At 39.9% G+C, this 24,740-nt stretch overlaps 1 protein-coding gene across 7 annotated transcripts in view; it reads right to left on the reverse strand.

Annotated features, from left to right (window-relative positions):
- NCKAP5 (NCK associated protein 5) overlaps positions 1–24,740 on the reverse strand; it is a 990,571-nt gene that overhangs the window by 298,554 nt on the left and 667,277 nt on the right. For all 7 annotated transcript variants that reach the window (XM_063694774.1, XM_063694773.1, XM_063694772.1 and 4 more), the window contains one exon: positions 20,756–20,843. In XM_063694774.1, coding sequence (XP_063550844.1) covers positions 20,756–20,843 — 88 coding nt within the window. The remainder of the gene's footprint in view (positions 1–20,755; positions 20,844–24,740) is intronic.

Here is a 24,740-nt window from a genome sequence, read left to right on the forward strand (position 1 = left end):
ACATCTAGCCCCATTTTCAGTAAGCCTTAGAACAAGTAGAAGTAAGAAATCTGCATTCCCTCCTAGCTCTGCCACTAGCCAGCTGTGTAATTTTAGTTATCACATAAATTCTCTGTCCCTCAATTTCTTCATCCATAAAATAAAATGCACAAACATAGACTCACTCAAAGGTCTCTTCTCACTTTAAATTTATACAACTTTGATCATCTGTAAAAACTCATCTTTGAGAAATAAATACTTAAAACACTGCTGAAGTTCAGGGGTTTTTAATACATAATTTCATTAAGATTAGACCTGCCTAGAAGATTCCCTGCATAATAAAACTTTTGTGCTTCTATTCCAGAAGTGTATTTCTATCTTCCCATTTCCTCACCTTCTTGGAAAAACAAAACAAAAAAACAAAAAAGAAAACCTTATCTTTTTGCTGTGTACTTTTCTTGGGCCCTAAGGTTAAAGCTACCTGTAAGAAACAAAAGGCCAGTGAGAGTTTAGTGAAAGATACTCCTAACACTTTCCAAAAATCATGCCTAATATAAGCCCTTTCTAATGGCATTTGCTTATGGGAAAATAGTCCCAAGTAGCTCTTGGTTGCAAGGCCTTAAAAAAATAAAGACAATTCACTCATCTATTTTTATTATTACTAACTCTGATGGTGGACACAAAGCATCCATGTAGTAACACTGCACCTATCCTGACGGTAATAACAGCTACCCTCTGTTTCCAACTCATTCATTATTTTCTGATGGGGACTATCCTTAAATCTTAGCACTGTAGGGGGAAAAACTCTAAAGTACTTAGTTTTTTAACTTGATGGCAAAATGAAATTACAGGATATGAAGAAACATCCAACTTTAGGAACTAGTCAGTTGTAGAAGTTAAAATAGAACTTGTTCATTTTGAATATGTAACCATGTGTCAAATCCACCTACTAATTCATAGCAAAAATATAAAAAGCTGTAATTTAGGACTGTTCACATGAGGCAGAGATCAGGGTGGTGTTGAAATATGCTCTTTCCAGAACACAAAAGACATAATAAATAATGATTCATATTTGTATAACATCTCAGGGTTAAACCAAGTGAGTTCAGACATACAATTTTACATACGGCAAGGGCGATATAGGGCAAATATTCTGGACTCCCTTTACAGACAAGGAAACAGCCTCTAATGGGCTGTTAGGTGACCCATTTAATAGTAAGTGGCAGAGCCAGAATTTAAATACAGTTCCGATTTTGGACGTCATGCTCTTTCCACAGACTCGGTGACCTCTTTTGGACTTTGACATGCATGTACAGATCTATCCCTAATGGTAGTAATTCTATCTGAGAATCTGTGATCTTTAGCCAAGCATGAACCATGCTACTGGCAGCGTTTCTCCCAAGGCTCCCAGGCCATTCTTCTACGGAGTTGGTGTTTGTATCAGAAATGTCAGGTCTAGCCTCAGGTGACTACTAGCAGAATAGTTTTAACAAACCACCACCACTTCCATAGTTAATGACGACTCAATTAGTTCAAAACATAAACACATACCATAATAGGAGCTAAATGGAAATGCAGAGAGGCCAGCCGTCTGGCTGACAGCTGCTCCAGCATGCCCTGGTTGTTTCAGCTTCTGTGATTTATTTACTCATTTGTTTTCTGGTGGTGAGGAGGGTGTGCAAAATATATTGTCACTTTAGATAGCACTTCAGCAAATACCATAACAACGTTCCCAGGGATTGCTAGCAGCTTTTGTTCAGCACAAGCATACTAAATTTTAAAGAGGGAAAAATAGCGTCAGATAAATCACAGGATTTTAAAAGAACATCCCAATTTGTTCACAGTTTAACATTACTACTGTCAGGCAAAACATATAAAACTCTTCTTTTTCATCTCTGGATTTGACTTACAAAGAGAACTAAGCACATGGTAAAATCCCCAAGATTAAATGTTTATGATGGATAAGAGAACAAAGTGTTTTCTTTATGTCTGTACTATGAACCCACGACCACTGACATATCAATCCACATCTCCTCCACATTACTCTTCACTCAAAACCCTCCTCAACATTGCCAACTATCTTCCATATTGAACAGATCCTGTGGAGTTACACTAATAAATTTTCAGATGATGCTTTTATTGCCTGCTCCATCTATCGGCAACATTTATTTCCCTAAAAAAACAGCCTCAATTCTAAAACCACTTTACATAAAGGGAAACTCTACTGTGGAATAGAATGGTGTGAAAAGTTCCCCTAGAATTGCATTAAAGGTATGCTCCAGGTGGCTGGACATCTAAGAAAACTAATAACAGAAATTATGTCCTTGTAGCCCACGGGTAGTTGTTTGAGTATAAGCTGGGCAGATAGAAACCAAAAACAGAAAGTAAGAATGCCATGTAGATAGGGAATTTCAGTGGGTAATAGTTAAACTTAAATGCTTAAGAGTCAGAGAAAAAAAAAAAACCTCATAACTTAAGGTTGAAATTTGCAATTCAAATTCAATCCCCCTTTATCCAGTTTTCTAAAGGAATTCACAGGGTAGGGAAGCTGAGCTCATGGACTTAGCAAGGGCCATCCCAGAAGGAACTGACAACCCCGTCACTGAGTTGTAAATGGTAGGTGGGTGGCTAGAGTATTGCTGTCTATTGTACTCACTTACAGCAGCCATGTGTCTGAGATCCCCTGGCAGAATTTTAATCAAAATAAATTTAAGCCAATATAAAATTTTCTACCCATTTTGTCACAAATGGATGAACCTGGAGGACATTATGTTAAGTGAAATAAGCCAGATACAGAAAGACAAATATCACATGATCTCAACTACTTATGGAATCTAAAGAAGATGAACTCAGAATCAGAGAGTAGACTAGCACTTAGTAAGGGTTTGGGTGGAAGCAGCGATTGAGGAGATACTGGTCAAGGGATACAAAATTTCATTCAGATAGGAGACCAGACGCAGTAGCTCACATCTGCAATCCCAGCACTTTGGGAGTCCAAGGCGGGTGGATCATGAGGTCAGGAGTTAAAGACCAGCTTGGCCAACATGGTGAAACCCCATCTCTACTGAAAATACAGAAAATTGGCCGGGCATGGTGGCAGACACCTGTCATCCCAGCTACTCGGGAGGCTGAAGCAGGAGAATTGCTTGAACCTGGGAGGCGGAGGTTGCAGTGAGCTGAGATGGCGCCACTGCACTCCAGCCTGGGTGACAGAGCAAGACTCCATCTCAAAAAAAAAAAAAAAAAAGAAGAAAGAGTAAGTATACTTAACAATGTATACTTGAAAATTGCCAAAGGCATAGATTTTAAGTGTTCTCACCACAAAAAATGATAAGTATGTGAGGTAATGCGTATGTTAATTAGCTTGATCTAGCCATTCACAATGTGTGTATATTAAAGCATCATGTTATATATAATATATATACAATTTTATTTTTTCAAGTAAAAATTCTAAAACAAAATACAAAAAATTCTATCTCACTGTTCTCTAGATGACCGAGGTGCTCAAATTTTTGTTTCAGAAAACACGGTCAATATCATATCATTTTTGTGTGTGTGGCAATTGCTGGCAAATAAATAGTTATATATCTTCTAAGCTTATTAAAATGAACTGATTAAAAAGCAACTGCTTCTATAAAGAAAGAATTCTTTAAGTGTTTAAATGAAATAATAATGATAATAATAATACATAGCTCCTATGGAGAAGGGAACGTCTCAGTCCAAGTTCAGTAAGTAGATACTGTATGCAATTCACCAGGTCACAATTATAATGTAAGACTCTCAGGGGCAGGAATAATGTTTTCTATATCACATCCCTATCACCACACACTGCACAACACAGAAGGCATTCAGCAAATGTCCAATGTTGGTGAATATGCTGATGCTTTACCTCTGATGACACTGGGAGTGAGAGTACTGCTGAACTACTTAACTATTCCTAAGTACTTTCAACAGAAAACATTTTTTAAACAAGTATTTTGGCACCATAGACATAAAACAAAAAACCAATAGGATATTTGCACAGAAGATAAAAACACCACTAAATTGATTTTCTCTCTTAGAAAATGAGATTTTGCACGCTTATCCTTTAACTGACACCCCCTGCCACATGCATCTTCTCACATAGGAGCAAATCAACTTTTAAGCCATAAATAGTTGTCTTCCCTAAGACGCCCTGGGAATTTCCGGTGACTCAAAGACTAACTCCCAGTCAAGGTACTCTATTCCTCCCACCTTCTTCCAACCTGGGGTTACCTAAAAGAAGAGCTCGAATAAGATGCATTAACTATACTACTTTTGAAAGTCAGAGATAAATTACATAGTTAGTTCTCTTGGGAGCTCATGTCAGAAAAGAGAGAAGCTCCACCTATTTGCACCTAAATGGAACTTAAGGATAAAGCAAGAAGACTACACTTCTTCTAGTACCTGCTGTCTCTAGTCAGGCAAAACTCAGTGCATAGGGTAGGGCTGAATTGCTTGAGGATTTGTACTGAAGACATTTTTGCTTGTAATACTGTCGTGGTATACTTTTTGACATTAAAACTATTATTTTTATCGCTAACCCCTGAAAGTGGCAGGAAGCTATCACTTGAGGTGCTTCTTTGTCACATAGTGGGATGTACATTCTGACAAACCACTCACAGCCTCAGTGGGAGTAGAGAAGCAAAGAGCTACTTGGCGAAGACAGCTGTAATCCTGCCAGATGATTCATCTTGGTGAGAGAGGAAAGGAAATTTAGACAAATTAACAGGAAATAAGTATGATCCTCAAAGACAATTAGAAAAGTCAGAATATGTATGTGAAAAAGCAATAGAAAAGTGCATCCAAAACCTGGGTAACCAGTTTCTTCATGCAAAATCTCTGTGTTTAAAGAATAATAAACTGGCCAAGCTGTGGTTCCCATGACAAATGGCTCTCCCGGAAAAGCTCTTCCAAATTAATCCAAATAAATAGTCTTCTAGATTTCACCAGTAGCCATCTTAGTGTTAGGCAACCAAGTACATCTTCTGTTGCCACAATCATAGGGAGGGGAAAGTAGAAAACTGAGCATCCACTGAGCTGGATGCTGGTTCCAGGTCTGCCACTCGTAGGTGGTATGACTTTGGTAAAGCTACTGGGACATCTGTGACATCATTTCCTCATAGGCAAAATGAGGTGGTTGGATGCTGGAGGTAATATTTAGCTCTGAGAGTCAGTGACTTCAAATTACCTGTCTTGCCTTCTATTCCTCCTCCTGAGCACCTAAGACTTGCTGACCATCCTGATCACCCCACATGGTGACTGACCCGCCTGTGTCACACTACAGCTCTTTCCTTAGAAACCAGACAGAAGCTGGCCACACGGTGCACATCAACATGACAATAGTCGGGAAACATGGCCTGTGGTCTTGGCTACACGAATAAATGTGAGATTATCCAACCTCTCTGAAGCAGTCCTCGTCTCTAAGATCCTAGATGATCACTTTATAGACTTCTGCCCACAACAACCCTGAAGCATTCTGGCAATAACTCCCACTAAGCTGTAAGGATGCTGCCCGGTTCTCCATGTCTCTTTCAACCCAGCAAACTTAGCAGTCCTGTGTGTCAAAGATTATGCCAGACACTGATGGGAGAGTCAGAAGCAATTATGGTTTGGGCCACTCTAGAAACTCAGCTCTACACGTAAGGCTTTGAACTTGTGGGGCTGAGAAGGGTTCGCTGTGAGAATCAGCCCTGCGGCCTCGCTGCCCACATCCTCTCTGCCAAGCTTCCACTGAATTTCCAGGGCCTGTCATTATGTCAAGAAAAAAGTCTCAGTTTCGTAACTCTCTAACACTTGCTAATTGTTCAACTTTTAATAAAGGAAAATAGGCCTCAAGCTCAGTTAGCAGGCACCACTAACTAGGGCGAATTTAGAGTCCTGTGTTTTTTTTTAATTTAGGCCATAATGTCCTCCTACTAATGCAGATGAAATGATTTTCTATTTCTAGGAAGGTTTTTCCAGCAGCAGGGTTTTCCTCCACACTCTGCTTCTTCAGACACCTCTGCTATTTCTCACCCACCCAGTCCAGTCTAGGGTGTCTGACAGGGCCCACCCCATGCCCTAGTCACTTTTCTGAGTGACCCACTGACCTTGCTGCCCCATGCCTACTTCCTCCCCAGCAACGAGCTTCCTACCAACCCATGCTTCAAACATTTCTGGGAACTCCTCAGAGCCCTGAGAGGTTAAGTAATTCCCCAAACATCAGGCCGCTTGTGAGTGGCTGCTCAGTGATGATCTGAATCTAGGCTGTTGGCCTCTGAAGGCTTTAAACTTATCCAACATTCTCTGCTTCCTCTCACCAGAATACCCATAGTCCTCTGCTTTCTTGCATCACAGTGCCCATAACCCTCCGCTGTCTCTCATCAGAGAACCCACAGACCAAAGGATACTCCCATTTATCTGAATTTTACTCCTTCAAAGACCAACTCGACTCCCATCTTCTCCAGAAGCTTTGCATGTCTCCTATGCAGAATGCATAGGCTGGCCACTCTACAGTAGAGGCTGGTGTTGGATTAGTGAAAATGAGATCACAGCCATGAGACCACAGCCACAGGAAGCTTTCACACAGTGAGCAAGAAAAATCAGCCAAGCCTTGCAGTACAATGATTTTTTTTTTCTTTTTCTTTTTCTTTTTTTTTTTTTTTTTTTGAGACAGGGTCTCTGTCGCCCAGACTGTAGTACAGTGGGGCCATCATGGCTCACTCCAGCCTGGACCTCCCAGGATCAGGTGATACTCCCACCTCAGCCTCCTAGGTAGCTGGGACTACAGGCATGCACCACCATACCCAGCTAATTTTTTATATTTTTTTGTAGAGACGGGGTTTCACCATGTTGCCCAGGCTGGTCTGGAACTCCTGGACTCAACTAATCTGCCCGCCTCAGCCTCCCAAATTGCTGGGATTACAGGTGTGAGCCACTGCACCCAGCCCACAATGATTCTTAACCCAGGCTGCATATTAGAATAGGCCTGCGGAAATTTAAAAAATCCTCATGCCCAGGCCACACCCCAGACCCATTAAATCCTTAGGGTGGAACCAGCACATTAGTGTTTTTTTGTTTTGTTTTGTTTTTAACTCTCCGGATGATTCCAAGGCACAGCCAAATTTGAGAGTCACTGGTGTAGAAAGTAATTAATGCCATGCTTGCAAGATGTGGGACTTGGAATCAAAAGATCATGTCCACTCCCAGCCTGACTCACTGTATGACCTGAAAAAGTCAACTGCCTGTGTCAAACAGGTTCTTCACCAGAGAGATGAACTTGCACTTTCTGCCCTTTCTATTTCAAAAGGTTAATGTGAGGTTCAAATGAGATGATGCTGCAAGAGTACCCTGTAAACTGTAAAACACTTTATTATTACTGTGTCAATTTTCACTACCAGTCCCCCAGTGGTGATGTTCAAAAGCTCAGAAGAAAAAAAAAGGTAATAAAAATGCACAGAAAAGAAAAATACAATAACAGTAGGGTTAGAATAATTAAATACAGTGACCCAAGAGAAATATAGCCTATTTTATATCTTAAGGATATGTTTATAAATTATTTTTATAAGTACAATAAAAAAGGTTGTAGCAGGAAAGGAATTGTATTCAGATGATCACTTATAGCAGAAGCTTATTAATTCAGAACAAGGGATAGGCTTGGCCTTAATGGGGAGAAATGAGTTTCCTGTGCTGATTTATTAATTAAATGTGGAACAAAATTTATTAGGGGCTGAGGTGGGAAACCTACCAAATAAAACACAGAAAAAAGCACCTGTACATTTTGTAATAAGAAGGTTGTTAGTGGGAACTTGAGAGCTGTTTGTTACAAAACAATGGAATCATCATGAATGAGATTCTTGGCTCTTCGTTTAAACAAATGAAGTGAAAATATAAGCCATCATAAACCCCAATTCAACAGGCTTGTTCCCAAAGCCCCTTTGAACCTGGTTTGACACTTGGTGCATCCCACAGAAGGCATGCAGCAAATAGCCCTGAGACAGCAGGCCAGGCCCTCAACATCTACTGAAGACATACCAGCCTCAGGTCTGGATCCTGAGAACATGAGGGAAGGAGGACAGAGAGGATCCACAGTTTCTCTCTCCTTTTGCATGCATGTGGCATGTGACAAGCCATAAAATGAGGGTTATAATTTGTAATTTGCATTTACTTGCTTTTTTCCTCACTTCTGTATCGCTACGCTAATTCCTAACAGCTCTTTCCCCCGGTTCACCCAGGGAACCGTTAGGAATTAGTCTATTGAATAAGTCTAAGGTTTCACCCAGACTTATTCAATCACTGTAGAGGATTACAAGCTCCTAAATCACTTTAGGGAAATTATTTTCCTATCTCCTTCCCCTTCGAATACTATGTCCTAAATTCCCATTTTCTGAGATGGGTTGATACAGCAAACCCTCAGATTAACTGGTTCAAACTAATATGTGAATGATGCTCTCTGAAGTATTTGTCATCTTAATTTCTTTTGCTTTGGAATGAGGCTTTATGGAGGAGATTTCAGAAAAACATATCTAAGTGAAAAATACTGGTAGCTGGAGTATGGAAACAACAGATTGTGCAGTGGAAGAAGACAGCACCAAAACGGCGTCTCCTGCCTAGGAATCTGACCCTGGGTTTGGCACTCCTGAGGTGTCTACATTTCTCACAGCTTCATGATCTTCTCCAATGCTAAACCTTTAGGCTTACAAAAGGCATCTGTGGCACTGGCCATAGAAGTACAGTAAGGTGAGGCAGGAAGAATTTGGCTATGTGAAGGGAAAGAACAGTTAAGTAGATGGGGGATTAGCTGTATAATAATGATAATATCTACTGTTTATTAAATACTTAAAATGTGCTATGCACGCTATCATACATTATCTCTGATTATTAAATGAAATTATGTCTAAGGAACCACTGGGAAAACAGAAATCTTTCCCTTTAGCCTCACTATACCCACTACATAGAAGAGGAAAGTGCAATTCCAGCTAATTAGGTTGCCCAAAATGACAAAACCAACTGAGGGAGAAAGCTAGGATTCATTTCCAGGTCTGCCTCTCCCTGAAACTTTTTCTCATTTAAATTCCTCTTCACAAATTCCCCAACCAGCACCTCTTATACATGTGGTCTTTAAGATGTGAGGGACTGCTGGGACTTCATAGCAGTCTTTTAAAAAAATATAATTTCAACTTTTATTTTAGATCCAGGGGATACATGTGCAAATTTATTACCTAGATATATTGCGTGATGCTCAGGTTAGGGGTATGACTGATCCCATCACCTAGGTAGCAAGCATAGTACACTATAGCTTTTCAACCCTTGCCCCCTTCCTCCCTTTCCCCATGGGAGTCCCCAGTATCTTTTGTTGCCACATCTATGTCCACAATTAGCCATTGTTTAGCTCCTTCTTATAAGTGACAACATGTGGTATTTTGTTTTCTGCTCCTGTGTTACAGGATAATGTAGGATAATGGCTTCCAACTGCATCCATGTTGCTGCAAGGAACATGATTTCTTTCTTTTTTATGGCTGGGTAGTATTCTGTGGTGTATATATACAGCATTTTCTTTATCCAGACCACCATTGATAGGGACCTGGGTTGACTCCATGTCTTTGCATGAGATGTCCTTCCAATTGTTTGTGTCATCTCTGATTTCTTTCGGCAGTGTTTTGTAGTTTTCTTTGTGGAGATCTTCTACCTCCTTGGTTAGGTGTATTCCTAGGTATTTTATGGCCATTGTAAATGGAATTGCATTCTTGATTTGGCTCTCAGCTTGACTGTTACTGATGTATAGAAATGCTACTGATTTTTGTACATTGATTTCATATCCTGAAATTTTACTGAAGTCATTTATGAGTTCCAGGAGTCTTTTGGCAGAGTGCTTAGTGTTTCCTAGGTACAGAAGCATATAATCAGTGAAGAGAGATAGTTTGATGACTTCTTTTCCTGTTTGGATACCTTTTATTTCTTTATCTTGACTAATTGCTCTGGCAAGGACTTCCAGAACTATGTTGAATAGAAGTAGTGAGAGAGGGCATCTGTTTCTTGTTCCAGTTCTCAAAGTGATGCTTCCAGTTTTTGCCCTTTCAGTGAGATGTTGGCTATGGGTCTGTCATAGATGGCTCTTATTATGTTGAGGTATGTTCCTTCAATGCCTAGTTAATTCAGGGTTTTTGTTTTAATCATGAGGGATATTATTGAAAGCTTTTCCTGCATCTATTGAGGTACTCATTTAAAAAATGGTCTACAATTTCCCTTTCATCAGATTATTTCTTCCCTATGTTAATCTAGCTATTGCATGGAGAAAAGAAGAAATACTCAGTATTGTTTGCCTCTGTGTTTGAATGGATGGCTGACAGACTGACATGGGAGTCGGGAGGAGGGGGGCAACTTCAATAGACTTCTCTACTATCTCCACCCTTTCAGGGCCTAGGAGCTGACAAAGTCCTGTGCAGGGGGTACCTCTGGATAGTTTCACAGCTGGCACATGCCTAAAGTGATTTAGGATTAGATAGCCCTTCCCCTCCCAGGCCACAGCAAATAATTATTAGTGGAAGAAGAAACACCCTTTGAACTTCCATTGAGCATCCACATTCTCCCATGACCTGTAAGTCAAACTTCCTTAAGAATATTCTATAGAAAACTAAGCATGGTGGCTCACACCTGGAATCCCAGTGAGGTTGGAGGCTGAGGCAGCAGGACTGCTTCAGACCAAGAGTTCGAGACCAGCCAGAGCAACATAGTGAGACCCTCTCTCTCTCTTAACAAAAGAATCTTCTCCCTGTGCCCTTCCTCATAGAGTTGAGCTGTCCAGAAAAGATCTTCAAGATCATGGAGTTGACTGACACTCACAATCATAGCAATGGTATTTGCATCACCTGGTGAAAATGTTTAACCATACTAAGGCCCAGTCTCAGCTGCTGGAGACTCTATGGAATTGTTCTGGGTTGAGGCCCAGGTGAGTTGTGAACCCCAATCCATCACAGCCCAATCCCTTGTCTTACAACCGAATGCTGTAAAGGGGAAGATGGCCACCTTTCTAGACCCAGAAACTGCTCCAGAGGGCCGAGGAACAAGCTTCTAAGCCACAAAGGTTGTGGTTCTGCCTCCTCAGATATGCCTGTCAGGCCAATTAACACCTGAATCTTGCAATGGCTTAAATGCCAACAGCAGACCCCTGGCCAGACCATTTTCCTTTCACCCCACACCTGGCAATTTCTCTTCATTGCCATGTTGTGCTCGCCGTGCAGACAAAATCAATAAGGACAATATAGCTAAAAGGTTACCGTATAGCAGAGATCTCAGTAATGAAAGTGTATGTTTTTTTTCAGCAGGCCTGTTCCACTTCTTTCTTAACTATTTCCTCATTCCAAAACTATATTTCCTGTCACAGCCTATTTTCTCTCCATTTCACAAAGCATTAATAAGCTAAGTTCTAAAAAAACAATAGACAGTTTTTTAGCCTCAAGTGAATAAAAGTAAGGTCAAAGTTCAAGGACTGATATCATCGTGATTTTGCTCTGTTCAAATTCATTTGTTTCTTAGACCAGGAAATAACTGATATGCCTGGTTAATGATCTAGAATGCCCCAAGTATTTGCTCAAGCTGCACACTTACTAAAGGGCAACATCTTTTGGATGGTAGCCACAGAACCTCCTGACCTGAAACAATATTGGGTATTCAAAATAAAGGCTGGCTCTCTGCTGAGATGAGCTGGGGAAACAGCGGGTACATACATTGGCAATAACCAGCTCACCTGTAGTAAGAGAAGGTGCTTTTCCAGGGCACCATTTTATTCACAGGTTATATTTGTTTTAACAGAGAGACCATATTCTGCTTTTACTTGGTTAAGAACTCGGTTCAGGGTCAAAACGTCTAATAGGAAAAGCATTCGTGTCTGAGCACAGAATTTAGGTAGAAATTGAGAACAAGAAAGTAGAGTCAGAACCCATTAAACCAGGGATTTTAAATTCCGGAGAAGAATGTACATATCTATTTCAACTCTTAGTGATGTTATTTAAAACTCTTCTATTCCTTTCAAAGTATTTAACATGACTTTGGATGTACGAGACAAATACTTTTTAGTTAGTGTGCCAGCCAGCAGGTGCTCTCAAATGAAACTGTTTTGAAAACTTCTGGATATCTGGGAAATATTTCTGTAGGATGTAGAATAAAAAAAATTCACCTTATAGAATAATTTCAAAGAGAAAAGGAAGATTCATCTTGTTTGAAAGACATTATTTTTGACTGACCTGAATCTAAGCACACACATTGGTTATGAGAAATTCCACCTTCTGTATCTGAAATTGTTATATGAACAGTGGATGCCACTTAAAACAAAAGAGGAAGAAAGAAATCTGCTTCCTCAAGGAAGAGTTTCAGCCCTTTAAATCTTAACACACAATAAAAATACTCCCATTACCACCATCACCCACTTCAGCAGCTATTCGAAGTTCATAACAATTCATAGAAAAGACCAATTGCTTAAAGCAGAATCAAAAACCCTTGAGACTTCTCAAGATTATAGGCCACAGACATAAATAAAAGCTCTCAATAAAAATACTTCATAACCCTATTGTGTATTAAAATGTTATAAATAACTGTGCAAAGACTTAGCCACTCTATCAACAAACAGAATTTTAGATTTCTTTTCCCAGCCGGTGTGCACTCAGTCACTCAATGTACTCACTGCCGATCTACATATTTACAGTTGTTTACCACATTTTGTTAAGGCTTAAAAAAAAAAAATAAGGAAAGAGAAAGGAAGCACTTTCTAAAGAACTGTAAATTACAATTGAGCTCTCTTAAGAGTTCACTTATCTTCGCTGATTAACTTCCAGGGTACTTACTGAAACAGGTGTTGTGCGTGTAAAAATCAGTATAGATGAATATAGCATGTGCTGGAGTGAGACTTTGGGCTGTGAACTTCACTTCAACTCTATTTTAACCTTTTCATAATGAGGGAAAAGGTTATGGTGAAATGAATAGGTGTTGATGTACCTCACTGGTTCCTAGCACAGATCTACGGACAAGAGGAATCAAAATGATCTGTCAAACCTGGAAACAACAAAACCAAGCAGAGTACCAGCCCGCATCACTTGAACTCAGTAGATTTAAGGAGATGCCCATATAGCAGATTCTGATGCAAGTCCCTCAGGTGATTCTGATACTCAGTCAGGGCTGAGATGAACTAGTCAGGAACTTTCCAGTTCTTGAAAACCACAAACACTTCAATTTTGCCTTGTGTGTACATATGTTCATGAAAATAAAATCTATTATGTTAGAAATTTGGCAAATTTACATTTTATACTAAAGATATTGCTATTTAAAGGAGATTTCTTTTAAAAAAGATATCTTTTATAATTGATAGTTTAATAATATAATTTTTCAACCCTAACTTTTCTCTCCAGTGTATTTAAATTTTGGAGTTTGCTTAAAGTATACTTAAATCATTACAAGGAAAGAAGGAAGTTGTATGGCAGACAAACCTGACAGCAATAACTTAAGCATACCCTGAGAATGACCCTAGGGTGTAAGAGGAATGTGTGTTTGGAGTTCCAAGCTTATGAATCCAGGAGTGGACAATCCAGGGATTCATTCCTTATCAATGAGGAACATCAGAACCCAGGACCCATCCTATGGAACACAGGCTGGACAGGTGATCGAGGCCCTCTGTTTTGGGTTAAATGAAAGTTGCCAGGTGGAGGTTGCTAGGCGGAGGGTGCTAAGTGAAAATGCTATATAAACTGCATGCTTTTTGCAAGCAGTTGTGGTTCTCCTGTCCAGCCTGCAGCCACTAGACCACCCTGTATGTAAGTTCCCTCAATAAACCGTGTGTCCTCCACTGGCTCTGGGTGTCTTCTTTGGCTTCTCGAACATGGTGCTATCCCTACTGAAGTTAATAGGGGTCTGGCACAACAAAGGTAAAGTTCAAAGTCAAAAACTTCCTGCCACCTCTGTTAAGAATTATAGTCTGTGGAATAATATCTCTGCCAGGCAAGTCTTGGGCTTCAGTCAGGAAGGTCTCAGGCCGTCATGTGCTTTCCACATACCATAAAAGGAACTGGATATATATTTCATGATTGATAAACTTAGGGATAACTGGAAAAGGGTCTCTTTCCCCATGCTTAATTACGTCTAAGAGTATGTTTAAAGAATTATTTAAGGAAAAAGTAATTATGATGTTCATTTAGATCACTTTAAATGGAAATAACTTGGAAACATACTACATTGCTCTAGATACAGACTAAGGGATCAATGACTGAAAAAAAAGACCATCTTTGGAAAGAATAGAGCTGGGCCCAGAAAACACAACAGCTCAGGGCTCTTTAAGAAGGTGGGATAAAGAGGTAGAGAGAACCAAAAACTTGGACATCACTGAAATTTTGCTGATCACTATACTTAACCTCTCTATGCTCTCCACTGGGGCAATGACTCACCAAGCACTCCATTTTTATGGCAGTCTACCCAGCTAATTAAAAGGGTGCAAAGGATGTCGAGTGACCTAACACTGGTAATGTGTAACTTTGGGCCAGCCATTTAATTTCTCTGTGCCTCAGTTTCCTCTTCTGTAAAATAGATGAAATTACAGTAACTCTTTCAAAGTGTTTTATGAAAATTCAGTGAGTTCATACCCGTAGAATGATCAGCAGCATAGTGACTGGTACACTGCAGGTGCTCAGTAAGTGTTAGATAGTATTAATTAGGTCAGATAAGTGGTCTGTGCTATACCTCATGTAGTCCAGGCCTTATAGCATTGGGAAGAGTAGTGCCAAAATCCCAGCGTTCTAAGAGCAAGAGGAAACCCTTGAAGTTATTGTTCTGTTCTAAGGGTTTCGCTTGGTTTAGCACATGTTTCAATCATTCTACATACATAATCCCAGCACTTTGGGAGGCCGAGGTGGGCAGATCACGAGGTCAGGAGATCGAGACCATCATGGCCAACATGGTAAAACCTGTCTCTACTTAAATATAAAAAATTAACTGAGCGTGGTGGCACACGACTGTAGGCCCAGCTACTTGGGAGGCTGAGGCAGGGGAATTGTTTGAACCCAGGAGGCAGAGGTTGCAGTGAGCCAAGATGGTGCCACTGCACTACAGTGTGGCTACAGAGCAAGACTTTGCCTAAAAAAGAAAAAAAAAAAAAAAGCCATCACTTACAGACTAAGAGATTTCCCATAAAACTTGAAATTGTATCTTCTTGAAACATGTGGCTATCTTTCTGCACTGGTGTGTTTCTGGGTTGTCTGAATCTGCTGCCACTGAGCTGTGGCTGCTTCCCTTAGTGCAGACAGAGGCTCTCCAGCCTGCCATAGGCCCCACCAGTCCCTCCTGTTTCTCTGGCATTAAATCAGGTGTGGGTTGCTATGGCATCGCTTTCGGAAGCAAGGCTTTTGCCTAGTAATAAAAAACAAATGACAAAAGTGCTCTGTATTTATTTCTTTATCAAAAGTGAAAAAAAGGAATGCAATCCCCTAGAGGGTGCTTGATTTTTCTCATATCTGGCCTACTTTAGCTATTTAGATTAATTGGTGACTCTAAATTCGCTTCTTTTAAAATATGAAAAACAAAGAACCCAGAGACTTTAAGTGACCATCTGAGGCCGTAAGTCTTGGTAGTGGCAGAAGCTGTATCCATAGTTGGGTCCTTTTCCCCCCAGTTACCATTTCCACTTGTCCATTCACCTTCTTTCTAAATGAGTTAGCTAACGTGATTCAATTCATATTCCATACAGAAAAGTAGGAACAAGAGGAAGCATGGCGGCTACAATGAAGAAGTGCAGAAGGTAGCTATGGACATAGGAGCCCTGTAAAGGGGGTAACCCTTCATTAGTTCTGTGACTATTTGCATCTTACTCAGGCTGTCCGTGTTTAAATATTTTGGCAGATGAATGTGATGGAATGACGCCCCTCTGCAATGGGTTGTTCTATTTTCTTTATGCTTAATTGTCCCCTTTCATGTCTAATTGTAATTTTTTTCTAACGTAAGTTCCCTAATTTACTTAATTAAATGAAATGGTGGTGTGAGTGACACAAATATGAAACATGACACATATGAAATCCTAAAACACCTAGAGAGAATGAGCTGGAAAGACAAAGCAGTGGGGACCTGGGAGGTGCTTTTCCTTCCTTGAGCTCCCTAAAGTTAATCTTTTCAGGTCTTCCCTTCTCCCTAATGAAATGAGTCTATCCTAGGGGCATATGTCACCTTCCCTGTACGTATGACAATATTTCTATGACTCATATGCTTGTCACTTCCTCAGGGGAAATGAGAATCGAACATTTTATAGCTTGTTAATATATCTCAGTTTACTTTATTATTGGATTTTTAAAATATTTTGAGACAGTGACTTTGTGACCTGAGATTTTAGACTATGCCTACTTTCCACCACACCATCAAAATATTCCACAGATAACTGCTCAGTTTAACTTCATATGGAAAATCTGTGATTAATTTCTAGTTCTACCACTTGGCATTTGCGAGTTCATCCTCAAAAGATACCCACATCCCAGTCCCTGAAGATTTGAGACCTCTACGAGCTTTGTCATAAAATGAGCCTGAAAATATCTCCTTTAGTGGCTATTGGAAGAAAGAAATAAGATCCACGTTGTGTAAGTGCTTTGCAAACTGTAAAGCACCAAGCATTGAGATCCATGTTCCATAAGTGCTTTGCAAACTGTAAAGCACCAAGCATATGTGCCCTGACAATGAGACATGGTCCCAGAACACTGGGAACACAAGATGCTCTGAGAAAGGCAGGCCGTGGAACTCATGAGAAAGCTCATGACTCTCATGTCCATTTCAAGAGACAAAAGAGACTAAAAGAGAAGTGGATTATTAAAAATAGGCCTGAGTTAGGAAGCAGAGTCTCCAAGGAGAACAGTGGGTTTCATGGCACATTCCTTTGTGCCCTCAGAATGTGTGCAAGCTTTATTTTGGCTTCTATTACATTGTTGAATATATATGATTATCTACCTGCCTTCCTCACTCCCGAGCATCCTATAAACTGAGCATTTCAGGAAAAGACCTGTGTCAGGCATCTTTGCATCTCTGGTACTTAGACCAATATCTTCTGGGTACTTCCAGCCTGTTAACATGTGCTGCTTAGTGTGACAGAATAATATCTATCCCCAAAACATGTCCACATCCTAGTCCCTGAAATCTGAGAGCACATGCTACCTTATTTTGCAAAAGGGACTTTTGCAGATTTGATCAACTTCAGGATCTCAAGATGAGGAAATTATCCTGAATTATCCAGTTGGGCTCCATATCATCACAGGGTCCTTATAAGAGGGACCCTAGAGAGGACAATGAGATGTGATGATGAAATAAGAGGTTGGAGAGATGGACTGGAAAGATAGAGGCAAGGGCCACAAGCTAAGGAATGCTAGATTCTGGAAAAAGCAAAGAAGCAATTTTCCCTGGAGGCCTCCAGAAAGAATGCAGCCTGACCAATACTGTTATTTTGGACTTCTGACTTTCAGAATTATAAGAGAATGAATTGTGTTAAGCCACCAAGTTTGTTACAGCAGCAATAGGAAACTAATACACTTAGATAAGAAAGTACATGAATAACTGGCATTGGAATGAATGACTGAGCAAATGAATAGAGGAATTAATGGAAAGAGCTCTAGATAGAAAGCAGAAAGGCCCAGGTTCAGATCTCAGCATAGATAATAAGCAGACCTATCATTTAACTTGGGGCCTATAGTGTAATCTCTCTGGAAGTCCTCAGCATAAGAGCTAATGCTGTGGAATCAGACTGACCAGGGTTCAAAACCCTTCTAGGCTACTTCTTCATTGTACATCCTCAGGCAAGCACTCGCCTCTCTGAGCCTATGTCCACATCTGTAAGATAGGGATAGTGACAGCACCTCCTGCACAAAATTGTTGTGGAGACTGAATGAGCTACAGTCTAGTCACATTTGATGGGGCTCTGAACTAGGTAAATTTGAAATTGTGGTCACATGAAAATGTTATTAATGTCACTTCATGCACAAAACTTGAAATCATGCAAATTCCCCAATTAAAAAAAGGTCAGGAATGGCAAAGCTGGTAAATTGTAAACCTCTGATTACCACATAGTGGGACCATCTCAGTCGCTGAACAGAAAACACCCATTGTCCTTTGAGAGAATCCATGTTGAATTATGCAAGCTATAAATTACACAAGCAACAAATTATGAAAGGTCTTTGGGAACACACCCCCTGAACAAAATATGACTACCTTTAATGCATGCAAAGCAATTAGCAGGGGCCTGGAACACAGAAAGCTATTACTCTGCTATTATTATATTAGCTCAATGATAAAAGACTCAGAACAAACACTGCCACCACAGTGGAAAATGAAAGTAACTCCAGCTTTCCCAGGGGCCTAAGCTTTACATGGGCCTCTGGCTCCTTTCAGAGAAATCTTGCAAGTTGGAAAATCTGAGACAGGTGTGCTAATGACACCCCATATTATGAAGCAATAAATTTCCCAGCTCTTGCCTGAAACGCAGAATTTGGCCACAGGGAGGTGTTAACTATGTGCTCCACTAGTATCACCACGTATACATCTTGCATAAACTATTTTGCCGCTATTAGCCTTATTTAGAAAAATAGAATTTGTGAGATGAAGGGGATCTCCCGGAACTTGGCGCCACCCAGCATCACGTGCCCTTCTCTCTTTTCTCGTTTCTTGAATGCCCAGGGTACAAGGCTGTCCCTAGTGCATATGAGAAGTTCAGTAAGTGTTTGTTAAATGCACAGTGACCTTTACAGTTCATGTAACCCACCTCCCTTTCCCATTTTATAGATAAGGAGCCTGAGGCCAATTAAAGGAATGACTGAAACATCCCTATCATGTGACATTAATTCAAGTTAATGACTGTCTTCTCCCTACAGGGAAGAGTTCATTTCCTAAAACGAATAGACTGGGTTATGGAGAGGTAATAGTTTTAAAACACGTTTCTTAAAGCATATCTGTTTTTCTAAGCAGCTTTCCGTCTCGCAAAATGAATGCTGCTGATGATGTTAAGTGTCTACACGACAGATTTGGCTAATAATTGTTTAAGAGCTCAGAAGAGAATAAGCAAAAGAAAATATGAATCTGAATGAAAGACATCCACCATGAAGAAATCAGATGTAGCCCAAGAGTGATGCCTGATTATTTAGTTTTAATGAAGCCAGGTGTTACATGTGATGGGGAACAAACAATTTACTTCACAGATTCATATGACCCTTTTAGGCTGCATCGAACCATTCAATGCAGAATTGAGTCGCATTTTTTACTTACACCTCAACTTTGTACCAAAGCAGTTATAATATCTACGAAGAATTCAGAGCTAGGAGGACTAAAATTTTTTTCCCTTTCTTTAGGTGGCCACATATCAGGAAACGCTGAGCATGCATTCCCTTTGTCAAGACCGCCCTCTCAAGAAGAATCTAAGCCCTTTCCCTAGAAATTGATCTTAGTGATTTTTCCACTGTCTCTATGAAGCTAACTTTAATTTCTTCTGAGGTAGCTTAAGTCAACTGTTTGCATTATATTCACTGCACATGGGAAAGAATTCTTACTACCTTCTTGAAGTAGCCCTGTGTAGATTTCAAGGGTAAACAATTTAGGATACAGCCTCTTAAGGTTAACTATGGCCAGATTTCTTAACTTACTTTGATACTTTTACTTGTATTAACATATTCCTCCCAATCCCTTTTCACAACCAGTTGGGTTGCAGAGCCCACAAATTCAGGTAAGCTAATGCCACATTATGCTAATCAGCTGGGTTCCTATGCTTGCTTTCTCAAACCCACTGGCTTTTTAGCCAGCAAAAACCTAGGGCTGCCCAGTGATGACCTCACATTTCCACCAATGTCCTTGCTTTTTAAAGCTTTTCATACATAGTTGTGCAGTGGATGATGGGTCTCTATTTGTGATTTGAAGTGATTTTCAGTGGAAGTCCCAAATTTATCTATATACAGAGTCTGTGCTGTTTCTATTGTATTTCCCTTTTCCACCATACCACAGCCTTCTCATCTGTATAGGCAATCTGGACCATACTCAGATTAGATGTCCTGCTTCCTGGCCTGGCAGCTTTGCTGGTGTTAAAGGACAGTGGGATAAGGGCTATCAGAAGAAGACAAAGACCTGTTATTTCACTGACTGCTTACTCTCTTTGGACCTCTTTAGACTCCTTGTTGCCTGAGGTGCAAGGCCAGACCCCATCCAGCTCTTCCCTGTACTCTCAGTCTCACTGTAACTTGTTATTTCCAGGTTATTACTTAATTATCTGGAGATGCTTATTCTCCACAAGCCTGCTGTGAAGATTCACACCACTGCACCTTTACCCAGGTGTCCCTTCTACCTGGAATGCCCTTCATGGAGTTCTCTATTCCACAGGCCCACCTTAAATGTCACACCTCTGGCAAGTATTTATTCCTTACCTCCTCAGCCAGGATGAGGCATTCATTCTCTCTCCTGTGCTCCCAGAGAATGTTGTACACACCTTTCTTTTAGTCCTGGCCACAGAGTACTGCAATGCCTATACAAATCTCTCTCATTCACCACAAACTTATTTTTTGCATCTTCTAGAATCAAATCTACACTCTGTTTCACAGCAGGAGTTTATGAAATGAATGAATTGAATAAACGTGTATGATTCCTCAAAACAGAGGTGACTAGGTGGCTCTTAGCACTGGGGTCTGGAACACACCTTTTATTTATCTCTGGGTTAGAGAGGACAAACCTAGAGAAATACAAGAAAAACAAGCAGACCAGTACCCAGCCAAGAATAATAAACATGGTGTACCTGATAGACCATTATATTAACAGTTTCTTCTTTTTTCTGCTCTGGAGATCCTTGACTCTGCAATAGATTTCGTACTGTTTCTTCCATCCTGAGAAACAAAAATATTAAGAATTTCTTAAAGAAGGTTTCTAATTAACACGGATCCACTCGAGTTGTAGAAATCACTCTTCTATGCGTATTTCCCAAGCTTCAACCTGGAAATCTCTTTTCTCTCTACTTCATCTTCTATTAATTATCTGTCATGAAGTCCTTTGCAACCATTCTTTGGGATGCCTCTACATTCTCTTTCTCTACCATTCAGGTCCCCCTCTTTATACTTGGACATCTAAACTCATGCACCTATCTCCCAATATCCCTCTTCATTTCCAATCACTTCTTTTTAATTTGATACAGTATCACTACATCAATCTTCCCAAAAAACCACTTTCATTTTTATACACCAATTTTCAAAGTTAACACATATTATTGGAATGCATTCTTCCCATTAATCTACTGTCAGGTCTTTCTGTGATGGTCTTTCTATGACAGCACGTAAAGATTTACTTCATTCTTCTCAACTACAGTCATGCATTGCTTCATAACAGGAATACGTTCTGAGAAATGTTGAAATGCATCATTAGGTGATTTTGTCATTTTGCAAACAGCATAGAGTGTACTTATATAAACCCAGATGGGATAGCCTACTACACAACTAGGCTATATGGTATTACCTATTGCTCCTAGGCTACAAACCTGTATAACATGTTAATGTCCTGAGCACTGTAGAAAAATTATAAAACAATAGTATTTTTGTATCTAAACATACCTAAATATAGAAAAGGTACAGGAAAAATACCATATAAAAGACTTAAAATGGTACACCTGTATAGGCCACTTGCCACGAATGGAGCTCACAGGACTGGAAGTTGCTCTGGGTGAGTCAGTGAGTGAGGAGTGAGTGAATGTGAAGGCCAGGACACTACTGTACACTGTGAACACTGTACACTCTAAACACTGCAAACTTACACTGCACTAAATCTATAAAAATATTTTTCTTTCTTCAATAATAAACCTTAGCTTACTATAATTTTTACTTTATAAACTTTTAAATTTTTAAAAAACTCGATGCTTGTAATGACATTTATCTTAAAACATAAACATGTATAAGTTATATAAAAATATTTTCTGTATGTCCTTAGTATATAAGTTTTTAAAAATTGTTTTAAAAAACATTTTTTGGCTGGGCACGGTGGCTCATGCCTGTAATCTCAGCACTTTGGGAGGCTGAGGTGGGTGGGTCACCTGAGGTCAGGAGTTTGAAGCTAGCCTGACCAATATGGTGAAACCCCATCTCCACTAAAAATACAAAAATTAGCTGGGTGTGGTGGCAAACTCTTGTAATCCCAGCTACTCGGGAGGCTGAGAGAGGAGAATCGCTTGAACCTGGAAGGCAGAGGTTGCAGTGAGCCAGGATCACACCACTGCACTCCAGCCTGGGCGACAGAGACTCTATCTGAAAACAAACAAACAAAAAACATTTTTGGCTGGGCATGGTGGGTCACCCCTATAATCCCAACATTTTGGGAGGCTGACGTGGGTGGATCACCTGAGGTCAGGAGTTCAAGAGCAGCCTGGCCAACATAATGAAAACCCATCTTTAATAAAAATACAAAAATTAGCTGGGTGTGGTGGCAGGTGCCTGTAATCCAGCTACTCTGGAGGCTGAGGCACAAGAATCGCTTGAACCCGGGAGGCAGAGGTTGCAGTGAGCTGAGATTGTGCCACTGCACTCCAGCCTGGGCGACAAGAACAAAACTCTGTCTCAAAAAAAAAAAACAATGTTTTTTTACATTATTTTATTAAAAACTAAGGCACAAACAAACACATTAGACTAGGCCTACGCAGGGTCAGGGTCATCAGGATGTCACCAGCCAACAGGAATTTTTCAGCTCCATTATAGTTTTAAGAGACCACAGTTTTGCATCCAGTCCACAGTTGACCAAACATCATTATGTGGCACATGAATGTGCTTCCTAGTATGTCATGTTGAGAATGTAAGTTACTTAAGCATTCCCCTACTTATGAAATTTAAATTACTTCAAAATTTTTGTTATTCCAAACAATCAACATCTTTACACATACCTCTTTATACACATGTGTGTTTCTACAAATTATAATATATATTACATGTTATAATCTTGTTTTGTTTTAAATGTGTACCTCCAGTGATTCCCCATTACCCCAAAGTAAAGAGTAAAGGAAACACACCCATTCCCATTTCCAGACATTTGCTTATGCTGGTGATACTTCTTAGAATGCCCCCTCCATTTCATCTTCCTATATTTCATCCCTCTTTTCAAATTTACCTTAAGTTTCACTTCCTAAGATATCTCCTCATTGATCTCCTGCTTCTTTGAATTCTTATAGCCCTATACTTCAAACCATTTACTCTATCACTTAAAAATCCTTCACTTTAATGCTCAAATATTTTGTATATGCAGGTCTTATCTTCTGGAATAAATGACAACATTTGGTATAGGACTATGCCATGTATTTCTAATGTATCTCTCTCAATTGTAGATAAAATACATACTCACTAGATATTATTGTATGAATCCTTTGCTAATTCATTTTTTAAAGTGTGAAGTAGTTACTCTATGCCAGACACTCATCCTGTATGTTCAGACTGTGTCTGGATGACCTTGTCATTGGGGCCCACCATGAAGATTCATAGACCCAAACTCTGGGAGCAAGAAGCCTGAACTCAATGCCCTGAACACGATGCTCTCTGTCCAGAACCTGAACTGGTTATCTTTTCCAGGCCCATCTTGAAGCATGTATTTGAGTGACTCAGTATGACACTGGTTGAAGAGAACTGTGAAGAAAAGCAGGCTGATCCAGCTTCTCCCTCTTACTAAGGGCTTCTCGTATGACAAGTTAAGGGCTCTAGGAGACCAGTGAATCCGCTGATGTAGGAAGCCCATTGCAGTAAGCAGGACAGGACAGTTCAAAATGCCACCTTTCTAATATGGCACGTAACTACTCAGTAGCAGAGTGAGGAAACTGCAGACAACTGGGACAGGCCAGACCTAGATTATTAATTGGAGAAATTCTGCCTTTACAGAGGATGGCACAAGGACTCATTTGGGTTTTCAGGAAGATGGTGGGCGCTGGTTAGGAGTACTCTAAAAATGATTTGTGACCACACATTTATACAAGCCACCTCTGCATGTATCCAGCTGAGAAAGCAGAAGCTGTTCCCTATATTTTCACAAATCTTATGTTATTAATAATAACTCAATTTAATAGTACTTTTAACTCAACAAAGAACTGTCTCATCTGTTCATCATTATAATTTACTTTTAAAAAATCATTCTATCTATTTGGTAGATGAGAAACCTAAGGTACAGAAAGGTTAGATGGTTTGCTTAAGAGATCATGGTTAGTTGGATAGGGAGTTTGGATGAAATCATTTTTACTGACTCTAAATACAGCAGCCTCTTTCTACTTGACCTTATTGATATTCAGGAAAATGGTTTTAAATGAGTAAGAGTCTTAACTCCTAACTAGGAGTTACCTTGGTGAACAACTTTGGTGGATGAACCCAAGAAGGCAACAATACCATTTCTGACCTGGGGAGAGCATGAGAAAAACTAAGCTTATGTGAAAAAAAAAATCGGTGCAAAGAAGTCACAAATTCTGAAATAATAAGTGATCAGAACTGATTGCTAATACTTGATTTCATTTTATATAAACAAGCTCTTGAGTGGTATCAGATTTTCCATCATGTTTGCCAAACTATCATAAACAAGGAAGTAATGACAATGGTCCTAAGACTTGCCCAAGATCACTCAGCTTGTTCCTGGCAGATAAAGGCCTGGTATCCTGGTTTTCTAAATATTAGTCTACTTTCTTCCCACCTTAGCACAGAAGCTGGATGTCTTCTTTTAATCCTTATTGCATTCATTTTTAAACATCTGACTTAAAAGTGGCCAAATAGTTAGAA

This window comes from Gorilla gorilla, chromosome 11, assembly GCF_029281585.2.
Source record: "Gorilla gorilla gorilla isolate KB3781 chromosome 11, NHGRI_mGorGor1-v2.1_pri, whole genome shotgun sequence".
NCBI lineage: Eukaryota > Metazoa > Chordata > Mammalia > Primates > Hominidae > Gorilla > Gorilla gorilla.